At 35.0% G+C, this 23346-nt stretch overlaps 3 protein-coding genes across 4 annotated transcripts in view; 1 reads left to right on the forward strand and 2 right to left on the reverse strand.

The window, feature by feature from the left end:
- LOC131432212 (neurobeachin-like protein 1) overlaps window positions 1-23346 on the forward strand; it is a 191964-nt gene that overhangs the window by 81736 nt on the left and 86882 nt on the right. For both annotated transcript variants that reach the window (XM_058598346.1, XM_058598347.1), the window contains 2 exons: window positions 7216-7365; window positions 7546-7703. In XM_058598346.1, the coding sequence (XP_058454329.1) occupies window positions 7216-7365; window positions 7546-7703 (308 nt within the window). The remainder of the gene's footprint in view (window positions 1-7215; window positions 7366-7545; window positions 7704-23346) is intronic.
- LOC131432218 (larval cuticle protein A2B-like) lies at window positions 7949-8967 on the reverse strand. Its single transcript, XM_058598354.1, has 3 exons — window positions 8893-8967; window positions 8661-8831; window positions 7949-8605 (listed from the first exon to the last, which is right to left on the reverse strand). Exons 1-3 carry the CDS (start codon window positions 8902-8904, stop codon window positions 8363-8365), a joined length of 426 nt encoding a protein of 141 aa, XP_058454337.1. The 5' UTR covers window positions 8905-8967; the 3' UTR covers window positions 7949-8362.
- On the reverse strand, window positions 21715-22443 carry LOC131432217 (larval cuticle protein A2B-like). The gene is made up of 3 exons (XM_058598353.1): window positions 22380-22443; window positions 22159-22323; window positions 21715-22090 (listed from the first exon to the last, which is right to left on the reverse strand). The coding sequence occupies exons 1-3, from the start codon at window positions 22389-22391 to the stop codon at window positions 21818-21820; spliced, it is 450 nt and encodes a 149-aa protein (XP_058454336.1). The 5' UTR covers window positions 22392-22443; the 3' UTR covers window positions 21715-21817.

The following is a 23346-nucleotide window of genomic DNA, read 5'->3' on the forward strand; positions in this document are numbered from 1 at the left end:
CCTATGGTGATTTTTAAAGATATATGAAAATTCCACTAAGTGGACTAAGAAGGGTTTTGCCTTTCTCTATAGAAAGGTATTAGAATTGCTGGAAAAACCGACTCGGAGACCCATAGTGTTATATACCATTCGACTCAGTTCGTCGAGATCGGAAAATGTCTGTGTGTGTATGTGTGTGTGTATGTGTGTATGTGTATGCACTTTTCGAAGATATTTGAACGCGCTCAATTTTCTCAGAGATGGCTGAACCGATTTGAACAAACTTGGGCTCGTTTGAAAGCTACTGTCGGGACATTGATCAAGTTCGAAGATCAAATGGCTGTGACTTTTGGTTCCGGAGATATGATTGTATAAGTGACGTAACCGACAAAAAGCGTTGTATTTGAACGCGCTCAATTTTCTCAGAGATGGCTCAACCGATTTTAACAAACTTGGGCTCGTTTGAAAGCTACTATCGGATCATTGATCAAGTTCGAAGATCAAATGGTTGTGACTTTTGGTTCCAGATATATGATTGTATAAGTGAGGTAACCGACAAAAAGCGTTGTATTTGAACGCGCTCAATTTTCTCAGAGATGGCTGATCCGATTTTAACAAACTTGGGCTCGTTTGAAAGCTACTGTCGTGCCATTGATCAAGTTCGAAGATCAAATGGTTGTGACTTTTGGTTCCAGATATATGATTGTATAAGTGACGTAACCGACAAAACACGTTGATTTTTACCGTTCTTATATATATAAGGGTGCCAAAATTTTGGGATCAACTCTATTTTCGTAAAGTTCTAGTGCTCAAAAGTTTAAGCACCTCGGAAAAAGCCTTCATGCAAAATTTGACCTAAATCGGACATGCTTAAGGGGTGCTACCCGGTGGTAAAGGTTTGACAATTTTCGATCTTGAAAAAGCACCATAGGGGGGAGTACATGAAATTTCCAAAATCGAAAATTTTTTTTGATGCCAAAACTCTTAAAACTGCATAAAACATCGAAATTTAGTGTCATCTAAAAAAAAAATTTTTTTTGAAAAAATCAACTTTCTGGGAAATTTTCATATATTTTCTAAGTCTCAAAAAGTCGATTTTTTAGATTAGCATCACTGTTCTCATACAAATAGGCAACGCAAATGTCAAGCACTAGTTTGGAAAAATGATGCTGACTGTGTGACATAAACACTGAAGCATGCTTTTATGAACTACCCGAATCACTCTGAATCAATTGGTGTCAAAATTAGTATCCAAAATTATTTAATAAAAGTATGAAACATATTTTCATGAGACTGTTATGAAAGAAGAGAAAGGCATTATCACACCACTAGGTGGATTAAGAAGGGTTTTTTTTTGGTAAATTTAGTTTTCTAGATCTGTGAAAGGAAGGAGCAATTTTGTTTTCGAAACAAATTTCTATCGGATTAATTAATTTATTTGCGTGTGATGAATGAATTGAATTACATTTGCTCTCCAGAAATAATTTATACAAATAAAACGAATCAAATATCTTTCGGATGCTCGATGCATGTAGAAATAGCCACCCATCATATTTTAAGAATCCGGAAATAAAACAGTTGTAGAAGGCTTTTTGAATAAATACATTTTCTCAATGAAAACTTACCGCCAGGAATCAGTATTATCTATTTTGTGCACAGCAATCAATTTGCTCCATATTTTTTGCTCTACAAATCTAGAAATGTTTACATATTTACGTCCGAGAATGATATTATTTGACAGATCTATATTTCTGCTGAATGTTTTAGTGATGATTACTGAAATTCTTTATTATTTTTTATTGATTTTCCAAATATTGGTAAAACGTCGTCAACTAACTCAGTTCAAGAGAAATGACATTTCACACAGTTCATCGTGTCAGTAAATGTATCGTAACTTTCACATAGGATTTTCCGATATTAAGTAGTGACCGTACGTTGGATAAATTTTACGTATATTTCAGTAAAAAAAAAATTTTACAGATCGTTGTCGCAAAAATTATTACCGAACACAAAAATAGAAATTTGTTGTGTATAAGAAACTGCTTAAAAGTTTGTTGTTCTGTCAGGTGAACATTCACGTATGAGTACCTGTTCCTCAAAAAACGCATTGTTCATAATAGAAATCTGAGAATTTGTTCATTTTTTGCTTAACAGAAGAATTTCACACTATTTTTTGTGATATTTCCTGTTTTGGGCTAAAGCGAATGTGCGCCGAATTTCGTTGATAGTAGGTTAAGTAATTAGAAAAATAATGGAGGAAAACTTTAACCACATAGTCATAGGTTGACAATTCTGTTATCCAAAACCAGAAATTCGAATAATTAATTTTTGGACGAGACGAAGTTCGATGGGTCAGCTAGTATTATTTAAAATTTTCAAATATCATTAGAAGATTCTGTGAAGAAATTTTTTTTATCTTGAATAAAACAAGAAACTTTCTTTGGGTATAAACTAACATAACCTTTGTAAACAGTTATGTCAAGTTAATAAGATTTTTTCTTTATTTTGCATCGTCGCACTAAATGATTAAACACACTTTACCCTATGAAACTATGAAAACTTTTATTTAAGTCTGTTTGTGGAAATCGATCAAATCATCTCTGAGAAAATTTAGCGAGTCTCATTTTAGACATTTTGACTACTATTTTCGGTACGTTTGGAATCGGGAACTTAGAACCAGTATAGCCGAAGTCAATCTAACCTAGGTGAAAACAAAATTATTACAAACCTTGTTATGTAAATATCAATATTATATCTAAATTTGTTACAAATTTAGTACCACTTTTCAGCTGTTATTACCCATTTTCTGGAGGAAATAGCTTTACCGTGCAAATCTAAAAATAGATTTCGCGAAGTAAGATGAAATTGCATACCTTTAGGCGATTAGATTTGCCATAAAAAAAGTCATGCGCAATTTAGCGACTGGTTCCGAACCGGAGAGTTTTGAGTTGCCAACATACGCTACGATTGCATCGGGGCATGAGAACCAACTGAGGTTGGAAGGATATATATGCATCATATAATAACTAGTGTAAGTCCATATTGCTACAAAAATAACCTATCGCTCTTTACCTCTTTCGTCGTTTCCTTCCAACCGGTATATGAATGACAAAGGGGCTATTTTAGAACTTTTTTTGGTACTGAACAATAGTTGTAAAGCTTTTTTTGGTACTGAACAATAGTTGTAAATGAACGGAAATGACTAAATTCAGTGAAACAAAACTATGTACCTTAGAGAATCTGAGGAAATTAACTAATGTATGATAGTTTTTCAGTTTTTTCTTCTTTGTACCAAGAGGGTCGACTTTCAATAATAACATTCGAATCAGTTCGCTCGTTCAGTTGAAGTAGAGAATTGTCTGTACGTGTATGTGTGTGGATTGGCGGGCATATTTGATCAAAATGGGCACTTATTTTCTCGGAGATGGCTGAATCGATTTTTGTAAATCTAGATTAGAATAAAAATTCGTTTGAAAGACACCGAAAAATCGAAGAAGATTATATAACATCGATTCGAATAGCAAGTTTTTATGATTGATGATCAACCAATTGCCTATTAGTCACATTAGTTTGCGTAATCCGCAGCCAGAAGCCCCGCAGGTAATGTTCAAAAACCATCGAAATTGAATTTTCATTCCGGTTTGATTGTTTGATATCTACCTAGATTGACTCACAGAAAAATGATTCAACTGGAAATTCCCATAATGCGGGTCGGTTGCTTTAAACTCTACATTGCAAATTTCGAATCCCAGCTCATGGTTCCGGATTGGAAGTAATGAAAATACTACGAAATCATACTATAATAGATTTATAAGATATGGAGAGATTGAGCTTTTCTAATTCGAAGGTATATCGTTTCAAGGTAGCTTTTCAAACCGAAGGTAAATCGTTTCTGTCTGAGTCATGAATGTAACAATGTTCATGCAATGATATAGATGATAACGGGCAAAATGCGACATCTGCAATTTGTAGATCGTATTCAATAATGACCTAACCAACTCATTTCGATTTTACTGATTTTTGATCCAAAAATTGTGAAAGTGATTCGATATTACTTTAGTTTGTGTTAGGCCATGATGATATCATCAGCGCCACCAGCGAACATTTTTCAATGTAATATTAACAAAGTTTTTTATCTAGAACTTCGTAAAAAATCATCAGATCAACATAGTATAAAGTACAGCCAGAAGTAAAAAAAATCGATACGATTTTTAAAGATTTTTTTCTCTATTTCCAGTACATCCGGGGTCCGGTAAAACTAAATTTCAATCTGCAACTAAAAGACTAGTATTGAGCTGAGTTTAGATTTTGGTTTGGAGCCCAGTTTAGATTTTGTATATCGTTTATTGCAGCGTCACTTTTGAAGACGTTTTGAAATTTTTAACACTTATCACTCTGTGTTTTCGGAAACAAAAATCGGACACCGAAAAAATTGAAAAATTCAAGCATTCATTTGATTCCAAGCTTGTGAAAATCATATCTGAGGAAACATTGCAGAATTCAATGAACTGCGTCTAATGCTGTGTTAGTTTTTGAACATCACTTTTTCCAATATATATATTAGTACAGTTTTAAAGCTTTTGCCTTGCCTTTCTTTGTTCGTAAGAGAAGAAGCGATAAATCATCTTGAAAAATATTTATTTTCCATTTAAAATTAATATTTGAAAAAAAAAACTTTGCACAATTTAAGTAGGAATTACTTAGGAACGTTCTCAAATTTGAAATTTAGGCCGTCATTTCAAAATCAAATATTAAATTATTGTTATCAAAAGCATCTTCATGTATGTGAAATTGGAAAAAATGTTTGTTACTGATCTTTATTGAAGTATAGCATTTTTCGGGTTGAAAGTCAAAAACATGATCGACAAAAGTGTTTGAACTCTTTTTTTTTTTTCAATTCTCTAGTATAGTTTAACCTGAAATATAACGGCCCTTATTCTGCGAGTCGAGTGAGGTGACTCGACAAAGCTCACCTCGCTGTCACGTGACTGTAGTCACCCTATTCTACGAATCGACTCGGGTGACGTGAGATAGTTCCTGCCAAAATATATTTAATTAGTTTCCTCCATGAATTTGGTTGCGATGGCCGGTACACTCGATTTTACTACGTGTTTCGATAAACTGATAGCCGGTGACGCTGTGAAAAATTAAAAGAGCAAATTGTTGCAAAACACAACCGCACTAATTAGCGTATCAAGTTGACTGTCGTATGTTGGTGAAGTACGCTTCCGACGATGGCCAGGAGGTGTGTACGATATGATTTTCCTTGCAATTGAATATTGGTCCTGACAGATCAAGCGGGAGTTGTAACCGGCAAAAGTAGCAAATTCGATAAGTTAAATGCAGGTATTATTTAAGTTGACATGAAAAACTTCAGCCCAACTGTCTGAAAGCGGTTTACAGAAAAAAGATTGCTTCATGTATTTTTTACACAAACAAAAAAATCTACTCCTAGATTCGGAAAGGTGAACGAACTTATGAATGATATAGGGCACAGCCGAACATCATTCGGTTAGACGAAATAATACTAATGGTCTTGATATTAATAATTATAGAAAAGTATTCCAAAATTATTTATGAATAAAATAATAAGGTCGTGTAGTAACATAGTGTACTGTTAAATTTAATCTAGATCAAAATGGTTTTTGATTCACAAGGTCAAATGTTTAATAAAATCACATTGGGACTCAATTTGTCACTTCATTCGACTGTCAGAATCGCGTGACTCGGGTGACTCGACTTATCTCACCTCACTCGACTCGCAGAATAAGGGCCAATATCTGGTCTTGCTATAATCTTAATAATATATTAATTGGGTATTGTGGTTGTAACTTCTACACGGGCAAAATTACGATTCTAGATATAAGCAAAACGAGTCATGATTTGGGGAAAATAGCATATTTTCATGTTATGATAATACACCATGATTAAAAGTTCTGGGATTATGATCCATTAGAACTGATTTCGCTGAAATTTAAGCGTAACGCACTTGACGTTGTTGGGTATAACTTCAGGCGTGTTTCTGCTGCGATGATAGTCATTGCAACATAAATTCAGGCGTTATGTTTTAAAATATGAAGGTTTCGAATATGAATTAACAACAAACTGCATGACAAAACACGTGTGAATCAAACCTCTTAAAACAAACTCTATGTCGAATTTTTGCAAATACCGCTGAACGATTTTTCTTTATTTTTGTTTTCGAAAAATCGTTTGCCAAATCATCTTATTTAAAATATTTATTTAAAATCTTAATGTTGTCAAGTCTCTACAGTTGTTGGATGAAACAACACAATTATGAAAGGAATATACCTCAGTATGAAATAAATATTTTCAGTAGCTCTTGTTTTTCAATATCTGCTTCTTGCCTTTTCATTTCTCTATTAAGCAATCTATCACATCACTTGAGGAAGAGGGTTCAAAGTGATATCCGGGTAGAAAATCGGAGTTACGAGCTCTGAAAGAAATACATTTCTCAAGTAACGCATTTTCGGACCATGATTAATTTTCATGGGAAAAGACTTATTGCTCATGGTTTCATGACAAGTTAGAATGATTAATGTCATGATTATTTAATCATAACAGCAGTAACGGATTTCTTTCCGTGTACGTATTTTGAGGATCATTAATCGGGTCAACGTTAAATGCTGGATTTAATAACAAGTTAGAAACAAAAATATAGCAAAAAAATTAAAGATGGTGTTTTGAAATTTATTTTCGACAGGAAACTAATGATTGGAATGATTTTTTTCAGTTTTTCCAGAATGCTAAATTGTTTCCCTACACCTTCTTGTACAAATAACAACTTCCGAGTTACACCGATTCGAACCAAGAGCAAAAATGCCTTTTTAATAATCTATCTTGAGTCGAATTGGGTCTTCCTATCCATACAAAATTAATGGTTTGCCTTACAGAAAACGTGTACCTAAGTCGATCGTGATTTTCCCCCACTTTTCTTATGTTAGATTCAGGAAACGCTCAAATGCTACAGTAATTTAAATTCGAATGAATTTCAATTTAAAACTTTCAAATTCAACCCACCAGAATTCGCGTTTATTTCCGGAAACATTTTCAATCACCGTATATTTATATGCAACAGAGAGTCTGAATGCTCAGAAAGGTCATGAGTCAGTTTCAATCATCATGTTTCGAATTATTTCACATTTCCACATTACTCTCGACACGTGAGTCTCTTCTCTGAACTAACCTTTCTTCGTTATTTCCTACTCTTTTCAGATCAAACCTCTGTACACATCGTACCAAAGAGATTTATCCAATACGCTGTGGGAACCGTTGAACACTTTTTGGGCCGAGTGCTACGAGTCGTGCAAATTTTCGTCCCAGCGCCGTGCCAAGCTACAGATGGAGAGTCGACGGAAGTTCCAGGTATAATAAATAATCGATCCACACACTGATGAAAATTTTGACAGTTTTTACTGCGAAAGCGTAGCATTCGAGATTCTCATTTTGAACAAATATTTCTCTCGGTGTCTTTGCATGTTTCGTTCATGATGATGAGCGATTGCTTCCAAGCGAGTCACAACCGATTTATCTTATTGCTTACAGGAAAGAATATTGATCCCCTGTCGAATACGACAATCGGAGGAGCTCGCTCGCGTTAATGTGCAGCAAACGCAGCGGAGAGCTAAAGATGCACACGTCGACCGAAGATGGCAAATATTGAAACGGTTCCTGTACGGACCCAAAGGAGCATGGAGCAAACTGTGAGTACTGGTGTTTAATTGTTTGTTTAACAGTTCCTTGATTTCGGTAATTGAAAAATATCGGTCCCGAGCAAAATGCAATGGCAAAAAAAAGCTTAAAAGCTACGTTCAATCTCATCGTATCACAATGTGTCAATGACGGACTAACTTCAAAAGAATGCAATTAGCATATGGTAATCCGTTAAAGTTCGGATGAATCAAATTTTTTGAAATTTTCTTTTCCGAATTGAAGTTCGAAAAAAAACTGACGTTGATATATCGTTTCACTGTTCCGAGTTTGCATTTATTGAGCTAATAAAACTAGAATAACACTTAAGTCACACACAGTCAAACATAACAGTAGAGTGCGGTGGTTTTTATGCACTGCTCTTTGTATGCAGAATAGATGATGTTCGTATGGTACGTTTACGTTCTTTGAGCGAATATGCTACTATTTACAAATGAATGATTCTAATTGTGTTTTGTACATGGTGTACGTGTTTTGTACGAGCCTTCAATCACGGTCCATAATACGATGCGGTGGTCGGTCTTCGATGAATGAATAAGGATAAATCATTGTTGACTTTCACAGAGCAGTGAGTTCTGCTGTGCAATGCAGGAGTGGAGTTCTGTGCAATCACAAGTGATCCTATTTGAATCGATCAGCCTGCTGATAGTGCTTAACCGAGGATGGGTCTGGCATATCCTGGGTATCCCAGAGGAGCGGCGATCTTGGCAACTGGAGCAACAGCCTTGACAGCTAGTGGCTCACGGTGAACAACAGCGTTGAATCCGTTGACTGGGTCAGCAGTGTACTCAACAACACGACGGGTGCCATCAGGTTCAACCAGAGCGTACGATCCAGTGACAACATCCCCGGTGCGGGATTCCTGTTGTTCCTTGTTATCTCCGGTCAGGGCATCCTGTTTCAAAATCGTTTAAGGACTTTGTCACCATTAAACATGTTACTTAACTTACGGCAATGTGGTAGCTGTAGCTGTACTGTGGGTTTGGATCGTAGTCATCGACGGCCTTGGCAATTACTGGAGCAGCGACTTTGGCAACACCGAGAGCTGGGTAGGCAGCTGGGTATCCAACACCAACAGCTACTGCGTTTGCTACGGCCACAATGGCGGCGAGCACGATCAACTGTCAATGTTAGTTAGTATATTAGCCTGTGTCTAGCAGTAACTTCTAACAATCAACTTACTTTGAATGCCATTTTGGGATATATGTGAACTGTTTGACAACCGTATGTTGATTATATTTTGTAGTACACTGTCTACTCCTTTTTATAGTCGATATCTTTTAAAAAGTTGCTCTCATGGCACGAGTGTCACAGAGCCACCTTTTTCAAGTCTGTTCTTTTTTGTTTCATTTTTTGATGCAGATCAAAAGTGCGTTTATAATAGCTGCACTTGTATTCTATTCTATGCGTAGAAGGTACAAGTTCAATCTCGCGCTTGCGACCTGCTGCATTGGATAAGCAAGACTTGATTTCACGAACTGAAATGTTCGACTCCGTTTTAATGTGAAACACATTCGGTCCTTGATTAGATACGTGCACAAGTTTGCTTGCATAAATTCGATACTTGACTGTAGTATACTGAACATGCTTGCTTCGTACATAGGCTGCTACTTTTTAGTGCAGTTAGCCCACGTACTGCAGCAGACGAGGTGTGGTGCTCGACAGTTGTTAGAACGAGCAAGGCACAGAACGGTAATGAAAAAAAAAATCTGCGAAATTGAGATTATCTTTCGCCCTTTCAAGGGAAACTTGGTGGGCACGCGTGATCCGTCTGATGGAGCAGAGCTTTGGTGATTTAATTATTGAATTATTTTGACACACTTTAACATTGAGGATAGCAGAAGGTCGCGAATGGTAATAAAAAAAACTTTTATTGTTGAACGTTTGTTTTTTTTTGTTAATACTAATGTCAATCTGTCAATGACAAGGTTCAACTTGTTTTGTACAGATATAAACATTAGATATAAATAAGAATTTTTCGAGTGCAAAATTCCGAAATTATCGATTTCTGATATTTGAGTTAGATCTCCGTTTATAATCATGCTTAAGTTAAAGAAAAATAATAGTGCATAAGCTAAAAACCAAGGAGACGAATCGTTCATAAGCGCTTTAGGTTTAACGTATTTAGTTGTGAAATGAAATTAATAAACTGTCATTTCGATGTCGGTTTTGAATGCAATCAGTAAAAATATATGAGATTTTAATTACGAGTTTGAGGCTTTTTCTGAAGGCAAAAACTTCAAGCGCTTTTATTTTTATCGTAAATGTATAGATAAAAATTAGAATTATAACTAATCGCCTTGAAATAAATGCGATTTTAGAGAAAGTCTCCATGATTTGTAAATTTTTTTTTTATTTATCGTCATTTTTGTATAAATCTGTTTCATTGCGTCAAAACTTATGCATACGTTCTGAAAATGAATCATAAATCCCCATCATATTTCCTCGTTTTGGTATTTCGAAGTTTATTTGATGCCAATAAAGGCTACGGTATAGAACATCAAAACGGCGGCCATGTAAATTAAACTCAACTTAAGAAGTAATAAATCAAAAAATCCATAACAAATGTGTGAAAGAATTGAACTGACAATAATGTTTTAAAGAGAGTGTTTGAAAACTATATTAGGAGTGCATGCAAAGTTTTATTCTAGGACAAGTTGTTTTAGTTTAGTTCAGTTGTTAATAATTCATGAGTTCAGCACAAGATTTTGCTGAATTTCGGCGAAAAGATGCATTTTGCCGAAAAATTAGTAAATCTACGAATTTCGGAAAATATAATATTGATTACTAAGTAATCAGCAAAATCATGTGTTGCTGATCTGTCTCGGCATTTTACTATACCGATCTTGAGATGACATTTGGCTCATTGTTGTGTTAGTTGTTGTGCTTTCAATGATACGAAATTTGCAAAAGAATTTCGTTCATTCTACTTGAAATCGCAATTCAAGAAAAGCTAAAATCTTAGCCTAAAACTCTTCCGTTTTCCTTAAAACTGCTCAAGAAAAATTATTTCTGTTTCATCTTACTTCCTCTAACACATTTAATTAGCAACACACACATTCCTATATGAATTTCCTCTTGCAGATATTATTGCGATATGAAGATTTACGTACTTTCTATATGTAAACCCGCAAAATAGGAACCTTTAATTTAACACGCGAAAGGCAATTAATATGGCATGTTGTCGTAAAACTATTTATTTTTTTCAGAAAACTGCTTTTGTAACAGAAAACATTTAGTTTTGTTTAATTTGTGTAGCGCAATCGGATAAAAATGCATTGAAGCAGTGTTGCTAACTTTTTTATTAGGGAATTAAAATCTACATTCATAAAATGTAAGCAATTCTCTATGTTGGTGAAAAATTGATCAAAACTGATAGTTCATCCAAAAAGTCAGGCTTAACATTCATTTGAAATCAAATTATTGTTAAAAATATTATTGTTGCACTGTTTATAAGAATACATACACTGAGCTAAATTCTCATTTTCACATTATATGATATTCTAATGATTTTTCACTATTAGCATTTCCCTTGATAGCTACAAAGTGTATTCAACATCATGTCAAATATATTAGATAATCTTATGAAACATAAAACTCTTCGTAACGTTATTTTTACAAGATTTTCATATAACGAATGAAATTTCCAGTCTGAGTTAAATTTATTGGCGCGCCCTATAACCATTACTAGATTTCCACACAACATACATTGAAACAATTTATGAAGCGCATATTATATTCACTTCAAATTAATATAGATAGGTTTATCTATACCATATGACAAGTTTCATGAAATTTATATATAACTTTTGATGGAGGTCATCCCAGTTCTATATAGCAGTTATATATAGATCAAATGATTGCTATTTGATTGAATAAGTGATACATATAAGATTCAAATTAATTTAAATACTGGGATAATGGTGCTTAAGGGAATCAAAAACAATATGAATAATTGTCTTATCAAATACTTGTTATATTTTTCGTATATAAAGAGATTCATAATGAAAATTTATTTTAATATTTCAACTACACTTACTTCTTTGGAACTGGCTGATTTCATCGGATATTTACTGTTACCAGACGAATCAGATGCACAACGAATCGGAAACTACTTCTTTTATCAAGGAATTGAGCTATACTAGTCGTTATGATATTTGCGAAGGAGAAGTAGGATCCCGAAACAATAAATAAATAATTTAAATCCTCTTATTAGACAGACAGAATGATGAAACGTACCGGATATTTATTTCATAATCCGTTAGGGCATATCCTTGAACGAAATTGAATGAGCTGTCTTGTCAGCGATTTGAAATAACGGAACTTCCTAAAAAACTGTCTGGAGCAGTTGATGAATATCGAGGACACAACTCCTTCTTCAGCTTCAAGCAGTACGATTCACAACTATTCTTTCGTAAAAACAAACTCCATTATATATATAAGTTCAAAAAATATTTCTTGTTATTTTCTTCTGCTTAAGAAAACAGTGTCTCGTTTTCTTCCTTGTTGCAGATTTGATGTACGCTTCCAATGAAAATTATAAGTTTTCACATGACTTTTATTAAACATAATCAGCATGTGAATTATAGAAAAATGTAATGAATATTAAAATTATATTGGTTAAGTTTTATCGAATTTTCGCATAACTTGTATATAGTATTTTTATCAATATCATAAAGATTATGAACATATAAAATATATTGAACATCATTTAGATTTTATGTAGAGTTCCATTAAAGGTCATAAATTGTCATATGTCTTTTGTGAAATACCATCTGCGTACGATTCATAAGACATATCCAATGAATATAAATTATGTAACGAGTTAGGTTTCATCGGATTTCCATATACATTATATGGGATATTCTCATAATTTTCATCATGGTAACGTCTATTTAGATTTAACGTACACTTTTCAGATTATAAGTTTTCATATAACTTCTATAAATTATATTCTGCATATGATTCATATGACAAATCTAATGATTATAAATAAGATTTTCATTTCAGTGTAGATCTATGACATATGTACCAAATTAAATGTATGTACGTAATACACAAATTACCAACACAAGTTAACTTGGTTTACTCTTGATCCTTAAGAAAAAAATATTGTGCTAACAAAAAAAGGTTTACCTTTATTGACTGGTGAGCTGATTTTAAACGTGGTCGAGTAATGATGCACAACTCTCTTGTCGTCAAAATGAGGCGGAAATCGTCTCAAAAGCCAATTCTGACGTTTTTAATTACATTTAATGTTTTCGATTAAAGTAAAAACGTGGAAAGCACGTTTCGTTCGTAGAGGCGGTGTGATGCTTTCTTTTTCTGTACCAGCACATATTCGGTGCGCTTTATATGCAGGTTTGAAATTTTTATAATTCCGTTACCATAACCCTGTAATTTCGGAAACGGAAGTTGGATCGGGATGAAATTTCGTATTTCGTATGGAATTATGAACCTTTCATTTGAAACTAATTTTGCTGAGAAAAGTGAGTTCGATTTTAGTGTTTGTGAACAATATTTCCGATGCTTCTGGAACCGGAAGTCGGGAACAGGTATTAGAATAAATTGGCTCATAACGACACGTTCCCCATATTTTCAGGGATTTGTGCCTTAAACTCAACTTAAGAAGTAATAATAAACAAGGTCTATCGATTGGAATTGATTTGAGCCCAGTTTTGAAATATGTATTCGTGTTTTGTAATTGTAGAACTGTTTTAAATTTTCAACACATCATCCTGTAATTTCGAAACCGAAAGTCGCATCCGGATGAAATTTTGTATGGGACCATGAACATAATTTGAAGTTTTTTTTTTCAAATCGGTTACACCATCTCTGAGAAAAGAGAAGAAGTATTTTGAAATTGGAAATTTTACACTAATCACCCTATAATTCCAGAACCGTAAGTCGGTTCCATGTAAAATTTAGGAATTTTTGCCTTTCTCATATAGAAAGGTTATGCAATCACTGTGAAAACCGACTTTTGAACCGAGGCCCGGAGGGCCGAGTGTCATATACCATTCGACTCAGTTCGTCGAGTACCCAAAATGTCTGTGTGTGTATGTGTGTGTGTATGTGTGTGTGTATGTGCGTATGTGTGTATGTAACGTTTTTTTGCACTAACTTTTCTCGGAGATGGCTGAACCGATTTTCACAAACTTAGATTCAAATGAAAGGTCTTGTGGTACCATACAAAATTCCTGAATATTATTTGGATCCGACTTCCGGTTCCGGAATTATGGGGTAAAATGTGCAAAAAATTGTGAAAATAAGTGCACTAACTTTTCTCAGAGATGGCTTAACCGATTTTCACAAACTTCTATTCAAATGAAAGGTTCGAGAGTTATGGGGTAAAATGTGCAAAAAAAAGAAAATATGTGTTTTAACTTTTCTCATAGATGGCGCGACCGATTTTCACAAACTCAGGTTCAAATGAAAGGTCCAGTGGTCCCATGCGTTATTCCTGAATTTCATGTGGATCCGACTCCGGATCCGGAAATATAGGGTAAAGTGTGTTAAAAATTGTACACCATCACGGAAAATGAGGAAAAACCTTTAAAAATTTTCTAAATCGACCTCAAATCTTTTCCAATTTGATGGTTTTTATCAGTAGACGGTCAAACAAACAGATTTCGGTTATTCTTTTAAGAATCGAAGAATTTTTTTTTTTTGCCTTTCTCATATAGAAAGGTTATGCAATCACTGTGAAAACCGACGTTTGAACCGAGGCCCGGAGGGCCGAGTGTCATATACCATTCGACTCAGTTCGTCGAGTACGCAAAATGTCTGTGTGTGTGTTTGTGTGTGTGTATGTGCGTAAGTGTGTATGTAACGTTTTTTGCCCTAACTTTATGGGGTAAAATGTGCAAAAAAATGAAAATATGTGTTCTAACTTTTCTCATAGATGGCGCGACCGATTTTCACAAAATTTGGTTCAAATGAAAGGTCCTGTGGTCCCATACGTAATTCCTGAATTTCATCAGGATCCGACTTCCGGATCCGGAAATATAGGGTAAAGTGTGTTAAAATTTTCATACCATCACTGAAAAGAGCAAAAACCGTAAAAAGTTTTCTAAATGGACCTCAAATCTTTTCCAATTGATAGTTTTTATCAGTAGACGGTCAAACAAATCTATTTCGATTATTCTTTTAAGAATCGAAGAAAAATAATTTTGAAGAATACCACAGTATTATATATGATATTTTGATTGATATGAGAAAGGCATCATTACACCACTAGGTGGATTAAAACAGGTTTTTTTTTATACAATTACATCTTTAATTTTATTCTAAGCAGAAGTGAGAGGGTTGGTGGATTCTCAGTTGTCATCTGTTTATCATTTCTGTGTTCACCTAAAAATCAAATTATTAATTCATATCAGTGCCGCTTTTACGTATTAATTGGCTCAGGGGCACGAGTTATTTGTGTACCCCTAATTAACCGAATTCCCTTTTTTTGGTCGATGAGTCCCGTCAAGGGCCCTCTAAGACCGTGGGCCCGGGGGCACCTGCCCCCACTGTCCCTTTGTGAAAGCAGCCCTGATTTATATACAAATATTCAGATCAGTCATGCTTTATATAGTACCGATTTGGTCAAATTGTTGTCCCACCAGGATGTGCTCGAAGCAAATTATATCCTAATGTAAAAATCAAATGGCATCCGGGTGACTGCCACTAAATTTAAATCCTAACACTGTAGATTTCAATCATAATCCAAAACAAACATTCACTAAAATAACAATATGGCAATTAAACTTGAGCAACTAGAAAAAATAAAGTAAAGAATCGAGAGGTAGTTTTGTGAACTTAGTCAAAAAAGTTACTTTCTTCTACAGGTTACTGGATTCAAATATATTATATATCAATATGGATCACTTTAACGAATTCAATACAAATCGAAAAAGACATCATAGTAACATCATCTCGTGACGGAAAAGGCTATTAGTTCAGTCATGTTTAATAGTTTGCGTTTAGCGTGCACCCAGAAGTGAAATGTCAAAAATAATTGAGCATGATGCCCACATAGAGGTGTGAACATTTTTATATGGAAGTGTGTTTTTTTCTGGCGAAATTAAATATCGCCTATAATTTATGTAGAATTACCCTTTTTAGACCTATCGTCTTTACCTTCAAGAGTTATAGAGCAGTATTCAACTTTGCTCGTGAATGTTATGAATAAGGCTGAAAAGAAGAAACCTATAGCCTATGAGGGCGATTTTTGGCAGAACACTTCGGATATATAGAATACTAGCTGAATTACCCGGCGTTGCTCGGAAATGTTTCGTGAAGTGAAGGCCGAAAAAATTCTCGAATTTACCCTGCTTAGTGAAATACTCTGATTGTAGTGAAACATAACTTAAACGGCATCCCGATTGAACAATACTCCATTCATGTTCAGATTGCGAATGATCTGTGTCCCATTTCAGATCTCACAATAATCATAATTTTCATGGTATTCTCGGCAAATTGGGTCAGTTTTATATTTGAACTCTTTTGTTAGAAACATTTAAAAAACCTGTTGTAATTTTATTTCAATCACCTTGAGTCAACAGTTTTCTCAATTTACATAATAAAATGCATATTGATTGTATGGTTTCGTCAATTCAGATCAATGTTGAGAATACTTAATCCCCCTGCCTCTTGTGAATATTTTTGTGAACCTCACTTAGTTGCTAGAAATATACTGTACTCGTAAAGAAGTACCAATTTTTCGTAAAACCCTATCATTTTTCCCTGACACTTTTCATGTTCAGGGCACTTGCTACACTCCCTCATCGTCGAAATAACCTTATAACCTATTTTGATTTAACTTCCTCCATGATTACATGATGATTAGTAGTGTAGAAAGTATCTGTGCTTTTTAAAAATATCGATTCCCACTTTTGATACATCTGCCAAACTGTGTGGCGATTCGTTTAGTTGTTTCGTAGTTATGCTGAGACTTAAATACGCTCGCGTTCATAAGCAGATAAAGATTATTTTCCCTCAGTTCTTTGAATTCCCCGGCCAAAATGGAACCAGATCTTTTGAAATTATTTAAAGAAAATTGCGATGCATTAAAATTGACAAACAGCAATACTATCTACTACGACCTTGAAATTCTTACCTCTCTCTTGTTTTACAAAACACGGGGGATGAAAATTTATTTTCAAAAACCCCTCCTTCTAGTCTAAATGTTGACTCTCTTCAAATTATATAAAATTCGTCATCGATTCCCTCCCCTTATGTTAAGGCCATAATCCCCCTGAAAATTCCCTTATGATTATCTCTGAAGAGCAAAAAGTATCTGTGCCAAATTCGAAAGCAATCCGTTCAGTAGTTCCGAAGCTATGCCGTTCCATACGTTACATCCCCTTTTCAGAGGGACGTACTACATTAACTCCACATGAATACCCTTATAATCATATCTAAGTTGCGCAAAAAGTACCTATGGTCTTCAAAAAGTATCGATTCTCGTCAAATTAAATAAAATTTTTTCATGACCCCTGTTAAGGATACTTGTTACGCTTCCTCCCCCATAAAATACCCTTACAATTACCTCTGAAGATCAAAAAGCGTCCATGCAAAGTGTGATAGCAATCCGTTCAGTAGTTTCGGAGTTATGCCGTTACATCCCCTTTTTAAAGGCACTTACTACATCCACCCCCCATATATATCATATCTAAGGTATGTAAAATATTTGCATGGTTTTCAAAAATTATCGATTCTTGTCAAATTTTATGATATTTTTTTATAAATTGTCTATGAATTAAAACGGCATATACTAAGCGATCTGACCCTTGCTGTGAATTCGCCTCTTCGGACCAGAAAAACTTTCGGGCCCTCAGGGTTGGGGGTAGGAATCGAACCAAGACTGGCTGCGTGAAAGGCATCGACTTACCCATCAAACTATACCCATTCCCATAGAAAGTTTGTTTAGCATTAAAAAAATGTTATTAAATAGTATGATAAGTGCAATACAGTAAGCATAAGAAAAAGAAAAAGGGAATTATTGTTCAAATCAAGAAATTGTAATACTTAATTTGGAAAGGTTGGTAAAATTCCGGAATTAGTGTTAAGATTAATTTGTTTATTTCTGCGTGCAAATTTCACACACACACACACATATATATATATATATATATATATATATATATATATATATATATATATATATATATATATATATATATATATATATATATATATATATATATATATGTGTGTGTGTGTGTGTAAAAGTTACATATTATAACAACTCTGCATCAGAGACTTCAATATTCCTGCTACATGTCCAATTCATTGGAATCTGCTTATCTCCTGAGTATTTCCAAATATATCCTGGGAATCCAATGCAAATCGAAAAAGACATCACAGTTACTCCATCTCGCGGCGGGAAAGATTACTATTTTAATATTGTTTTGCGTTTAGTATGCACCTGAAATCTGAAATGTCAAAACTAATTGAACATGATACCCACTTAGATGTGGGAACTATTCTATATTTTCAGTGTTGTTTTTCTCTGATGGAATGAATGCCTATGAACAATACTACAATCAAAATAACAAAGCGTTCAAAGTTCTGTGCAGACTTAGAATTAAGCTTATTGTTTTCACATTCAAAAGTGGTGATTATCTTTTCTGAAAATGAAACGACCTGATATAGTGTATTTATACCACTGCAATTGGACATCATCGTCATTATGAACCTGAATAAGTGGATTTATTTCTAAAATCAAGAAATGAAAATACTTTCTTTGGAAATGTTGGAGAAATTCTGGAATTAGCATTACGATGAATTCCTTTCGTTTTGCGTTAACATTTAGAGTTTTACATAGATTCAAAACAAAATTCATCTCCCCTATATGAAAGTGTTCGGTTACCGGCACCATTTTATTCAAAGCTTATAACGTCTAACTAACATAAGTGCACATTATGTGGACATATATACATCAATGCTAAAATCCCTAGCTAACAATTGATTAAGTAACTAAGTTGATTAGTTTGATTGAGAAAACTTTATCAACAATTAAGTAAAGTGATAAATTTTGGCCATTTCAAAAAAGATGTTCGATAACCGGCACCAAATTTCACTAAAAATGGAAAAATTTAAGTAAAGACTGCCATTATTCAAAGAAAAAAACGGAATTTATTCGTTTCGGAGGAGATTTGGACAAAAGTCTTCATTGTCTGATGGTGACTTTGCCTTGGCTCTCTGGGCCGATAATTGGGATGGTGGCGCTATTGGTGTTGATATGGTCTTCCACGTTTTTTCTTAGCCGGAGCATCTACTGTATGAGTAGCGAGATGTTTTGCCAGAACTTTAGCTTACTTTGTCTCAACAGCAACTTGTCTCTTCGCTGCTATGATCTTCAAATTAATCGAAAAATATGTGGTGCCGGTAACCGAAATTGGTAGACAATTGATAATTACGAATAAAAAACCTTGGTTGCGAAAATTTTGTTAGCATCCGGTATAAAATCACGAAATAGATCTATTTCACCACATAAATTTTCAATCTATTCACCTTTTCGATTGATGTTCTTCAATATATGATACTATAATAAAAGTCAGAAAAAACTTTTGTGATGATTTTCACGCAATTAAAATTTGTTTTAAGCGCAGCAAAAAGTACATGCGGCTGTTTGCTTTGGTATTCGGCACAAAAAGAACGTTCTGCTATTACACACACACACATGACATTTGTCGGAATGACGCTATCTGCTTTCTGTCAAAAGTTACAGTGGGGTGCCGGCAACCGAACACCACGTATATCAAAAGGGATTTCTGATTTAACAATGTATTCTCTCTTGAACTAGTAGAAGATTGTATTTTGAGCCGTATTTACAGTTTTTCCGTACAGGGATATGGAGAAATGTTTCATATATTTGGGGTTGTTTGATTCAGTGTACTGATTGGAAAAGCTGTCATATGTGAATAAAAAAACTTGTAGTGTATTAGTAACACTTTTTTCCACTGCAATGCTACTGTGATCTCCCTCGTGAATCGCAGAAGTGATCCATATTGATATTGATATTTCTCTTTTTGCCTTTCTCATATAGGTTATGCAATCACTTGAAAAACCGACTAGTAAAAATTGGTCTGGAGGGCAAAGTGTCATATACCATTCGATCCAGTTCATCGAACTGAGCAATGTGTCAAATAATCTCACTAAGTTTTCTCGGAGATAGCTGAACCGATTTTCGAAACTTAGATTCAAATGAAAGGTCTTACGGTCCCATACGGAATTCCTGAATTTCATCCGAATCCAACTTCCGGTTCCGGAGTTAAAGGGTAAAGTGTGTTCAATATTGTACACCGTCACCTAAACCGGCGATACAAAAAACGTAAAAAAAAATCTAAACTGGTTTCAAAGCAACACAAATCGATAATCATTATTAGTAGGCAACTAAACAAACCGATTCCGGCTATCCTAGTTCCCGGTCTCCGGTTCCGGAAGCACCGGAAATAGTGGTCATGTATACCAAAATGATGGTTTGACCGATTTCCACAAACTCAGATTCAAATGAAAGGAATCACGGTCCCATACGGAATTCCTGAATTTCATGTGGATCCGACTTCTAATGGATGGCCTAACCTATCAGAGAACTGTTTCCTTCTCTATGTTATACTAGTAAATGCACAAACAATCCCTTGGTTTCTTTCAAAAATCGAAGAGAAATTTTTTGAATAGAACACCACAATATTATAGATGAGAAAGGCATCATTACACCACTAGGTGGATTAAAACAGGTTTTTACACTTCAACGCGGAGTATTGAGTGCTGACAAAAACTTGAAACTAAACTCGGTCGGTCGAACGAAAGAAGATACAACAACGCACTCCATCGCGAACATCTAAAGATTGCGGATATGTCGAGGTGAATGAAGAATTCGTGTATTTTGACTCTCTGGTGACCTCCGATAATGATATTAGCAAAACAATTAGGAGGCACATTTTTTCGTAGCTTTTTGTCCACGCTGAAGACCATATCAGAAGTATGCCTCGGGGGTTTCAGGTCATTCTCACAGGTGGTGAATAGACAGTGATGTCTATTAATGGATTGCGTCGGAATCTTTCCAATTCATCGTACTGTATAAAATAACTGAAATAATTACTTTTGAATTATCCGCACCTCCTTCTTTTGGTCCAGACTGTAATACGTCGAGCAAGAAATCTCCTGGTTTGACACTTTTTATCCAAATTTAGCCTTTATTCATTCAATTTATTCTCCTTGAAGAGGAGCAAACCAATTGTTCCAACAACTCTACACTACTTTTATACCATGATTTCTCTTGTTCTCAAAATCGCTTCAGTGTCTGCGATGACCGCATCGTTCGATGCATATTTCTTTTCAGCAAGCTTCTTATTTGAAATCTTAAAACAGAAAGTACTCGCTGGGGGATACATCTGGTAAACATGGTGGATGCGGTTGCAGTTCGAATTTTAGTTCGTGATACTTAGCCATCGTAACGAATGATCTCTTTCGGGGCAATTGGCGGGCAACTTTTTCCACTGGTTTCCTGTTCCGAGCAGTAAGCAAATCAATACCTGCAGGAATGAACAAATAACAGGGAAAATTTTACAAAACCGTTTCATCGATCAATTCTGAAAAACAAAACAAGCACCGAGCGAGTGAAATCAATGAAAAACAACATTGGTCTTATAGTTAAAGATTTGTGTAGAGTGTAGTGGTATTATTATTTAACTATACAAAATACTTTTTTCATTACTTGTTTCCATATTTTATGTGGATCAATAGGAATATAGATTAATTATTCGACAGCTTCAAAACATATTTTAGTCACCTTTCTGTTTATAAATATGAGCTGTCGCCGAGAACAACTTAACATAGCGTGTAAACATGATACATGCTACTAATAGGTTGATCACTGCCGTTATTCATTCGAGTTGCATTCGAGAAAAGACAGAAAAGATCTTGCTCTCTAATATAAAATCGACGAAAAATTGTCATTCGAAGCGAACGGAACAAACCAGTTGTGAAATAGTAAAGTAAACAACAAGATTCAGAATTCATATTTGTATTTATTCACTTTGAGTGTTATTTGTAATTGTTGAAACAGAATTGGGATTGAAAACCAGGAGTATAAAAAAACAGTTATTAAGCTCTAACCGATCAATGGATGCGCAAGGGGATGAGCTACATGTCCCAAGCCTAGTGCTGCTGGATACGCGTAAGGTGACGCAATTTTGGCCACAGGAGCTATCACCTTAGCTGCGACTGGTCCACGGTGAACAACGGCGTTGAAACCATTAACAGGATCCGCAGTATATTCCACAACGCGTCGAGTACCATCGGGTTCAATCAAAGCATATGAACCAGTCACGACGTCACCGGAGCGTGATTCCTGTTGGCTTTTGTTATCACCAGTAACAGCATCCTAATTGCGTAGTCGAAAAAGCAATACAGTGCTGAAAGTTGAACTTTCTCAAATTCTAAATTACTTACCGCAACTGCATAACTATAACTGTATTGAGGATTAGGATCGTAGTCCCCTACGATGGGAGCAGCTACCTTTGCTAACGCCGGGTATGGTCGCAATGCCGGAAGCGGAGCGGGATATCCAATGGCTACTGCATTTGCTGCGGCCAGTGTGGCAGCTAGGATCACAATCTAAATATTCAAAAGGATATATTACAATGTTCTATTAGACAACTACGCTTTCTTACTGTCAGAGTCATTGTGTGTGTTCTCGGCGGAATACTTGGAACGATTGCACAGTTTGTCGAATTTTGCGTTCCTTTTTATATTGCAAAACTTCCAACTATGGTTATAGATCTTGAACGCGGTGCATGTACTTTACAGCTACAATGTATATTGATACTCATTGAATGAAACATATAAATAAAATATCACACAAATCTGATAAACCGTTGGCGACTAAATGCGGCTGTCGAGTATGGCCTGAATGATAGCGTTTGGGCGCAGTAAGGAAAGTCCATATGCTCATTCTTGACGGGACATATGAGCAACTAGCAGCCACAAGAGTAAATGTAAACATATATAATAGTTCTAATGGTCACACTTTGGACACATGAAAATGTCTCGCGTTGCGTTAACGCTTTTTGCTCCAGTTACTCCTACCTGTACGCTTGTGTCATGTATAGGATTTTTTGTTGAAAAAGCTAAATTAATCACCGAACGTTTCCCCACGCGTACTGAACTTCTGGCTGCCAATTGTGAGCGGTATTGACCCAACCCAGAATGATCGGTCTCACCCATTTTTGCTCACCAGATAGATCGTTGTGCCATCTTAGTACAAGACAGTAGAATCTACAATAGAATACCGTTGATTAATATACAATTGTGTCAGAAAACAGATTCAGCATATTAATGTAATAGTTTTGACATACCGATTCCATGTTTCACACTTTGCTCTTCTGTAGAAAGAGCTTGATATTTACAGTAAGGAAATTGCTCACATTTTTTTGAAATTTGTTGAATAATTTTGAAGACAGTGGTAGCAACATTCTACCTAAAGTCAAGGAAATTAAATTTTATGCACTCGAAAAAAAATACTAAGTGAAATGATGGATGAAACATTTAATTTAAATATAGTAAAGTTTAAAATTTTGCTGTTTGTGGTTTTTTCTATTACCTGCGTTCAATCGGGAAAACAATACACTTTTGACATTT

The sequence above is a fragment of the Malaya genurostris genome, chromosome 2 (assembly GCF_030247185.1).
Source record: "Malaya genurostris strain Urasoe2022 chromosome 2, Malgen_1.1, whole genome shotgun sequence".
Classification (NCBI taxonomy): Eukaryota; Metazoa; Arthropoda; class Insecta; order Diptera; family Culicidae; genus Malaya; species Malaya genurostris.

Excerpts from the sequence above, each read along its gene's own strand:
- LOC131432217 (XM_058598353.1), bottom strand. Across the intron at positions 22,091-22,158 it reads GTTATAGTTATGCAGTTGCG|GATGCTGTTACTGGTGATAA; the intron begins GTAAGTAATTTA and ends CTACGCAATTAG.
- LOC131432218 (XM_058598354.1), bottom strand. Across the intron at positions 8,606-8,660 it reads GCTACAGCTACCACATTGCC|GATGCCCTGACCGGAGATAA; the intron begins GTAAGTTAAGTA and ends ATTTTGAAACAG.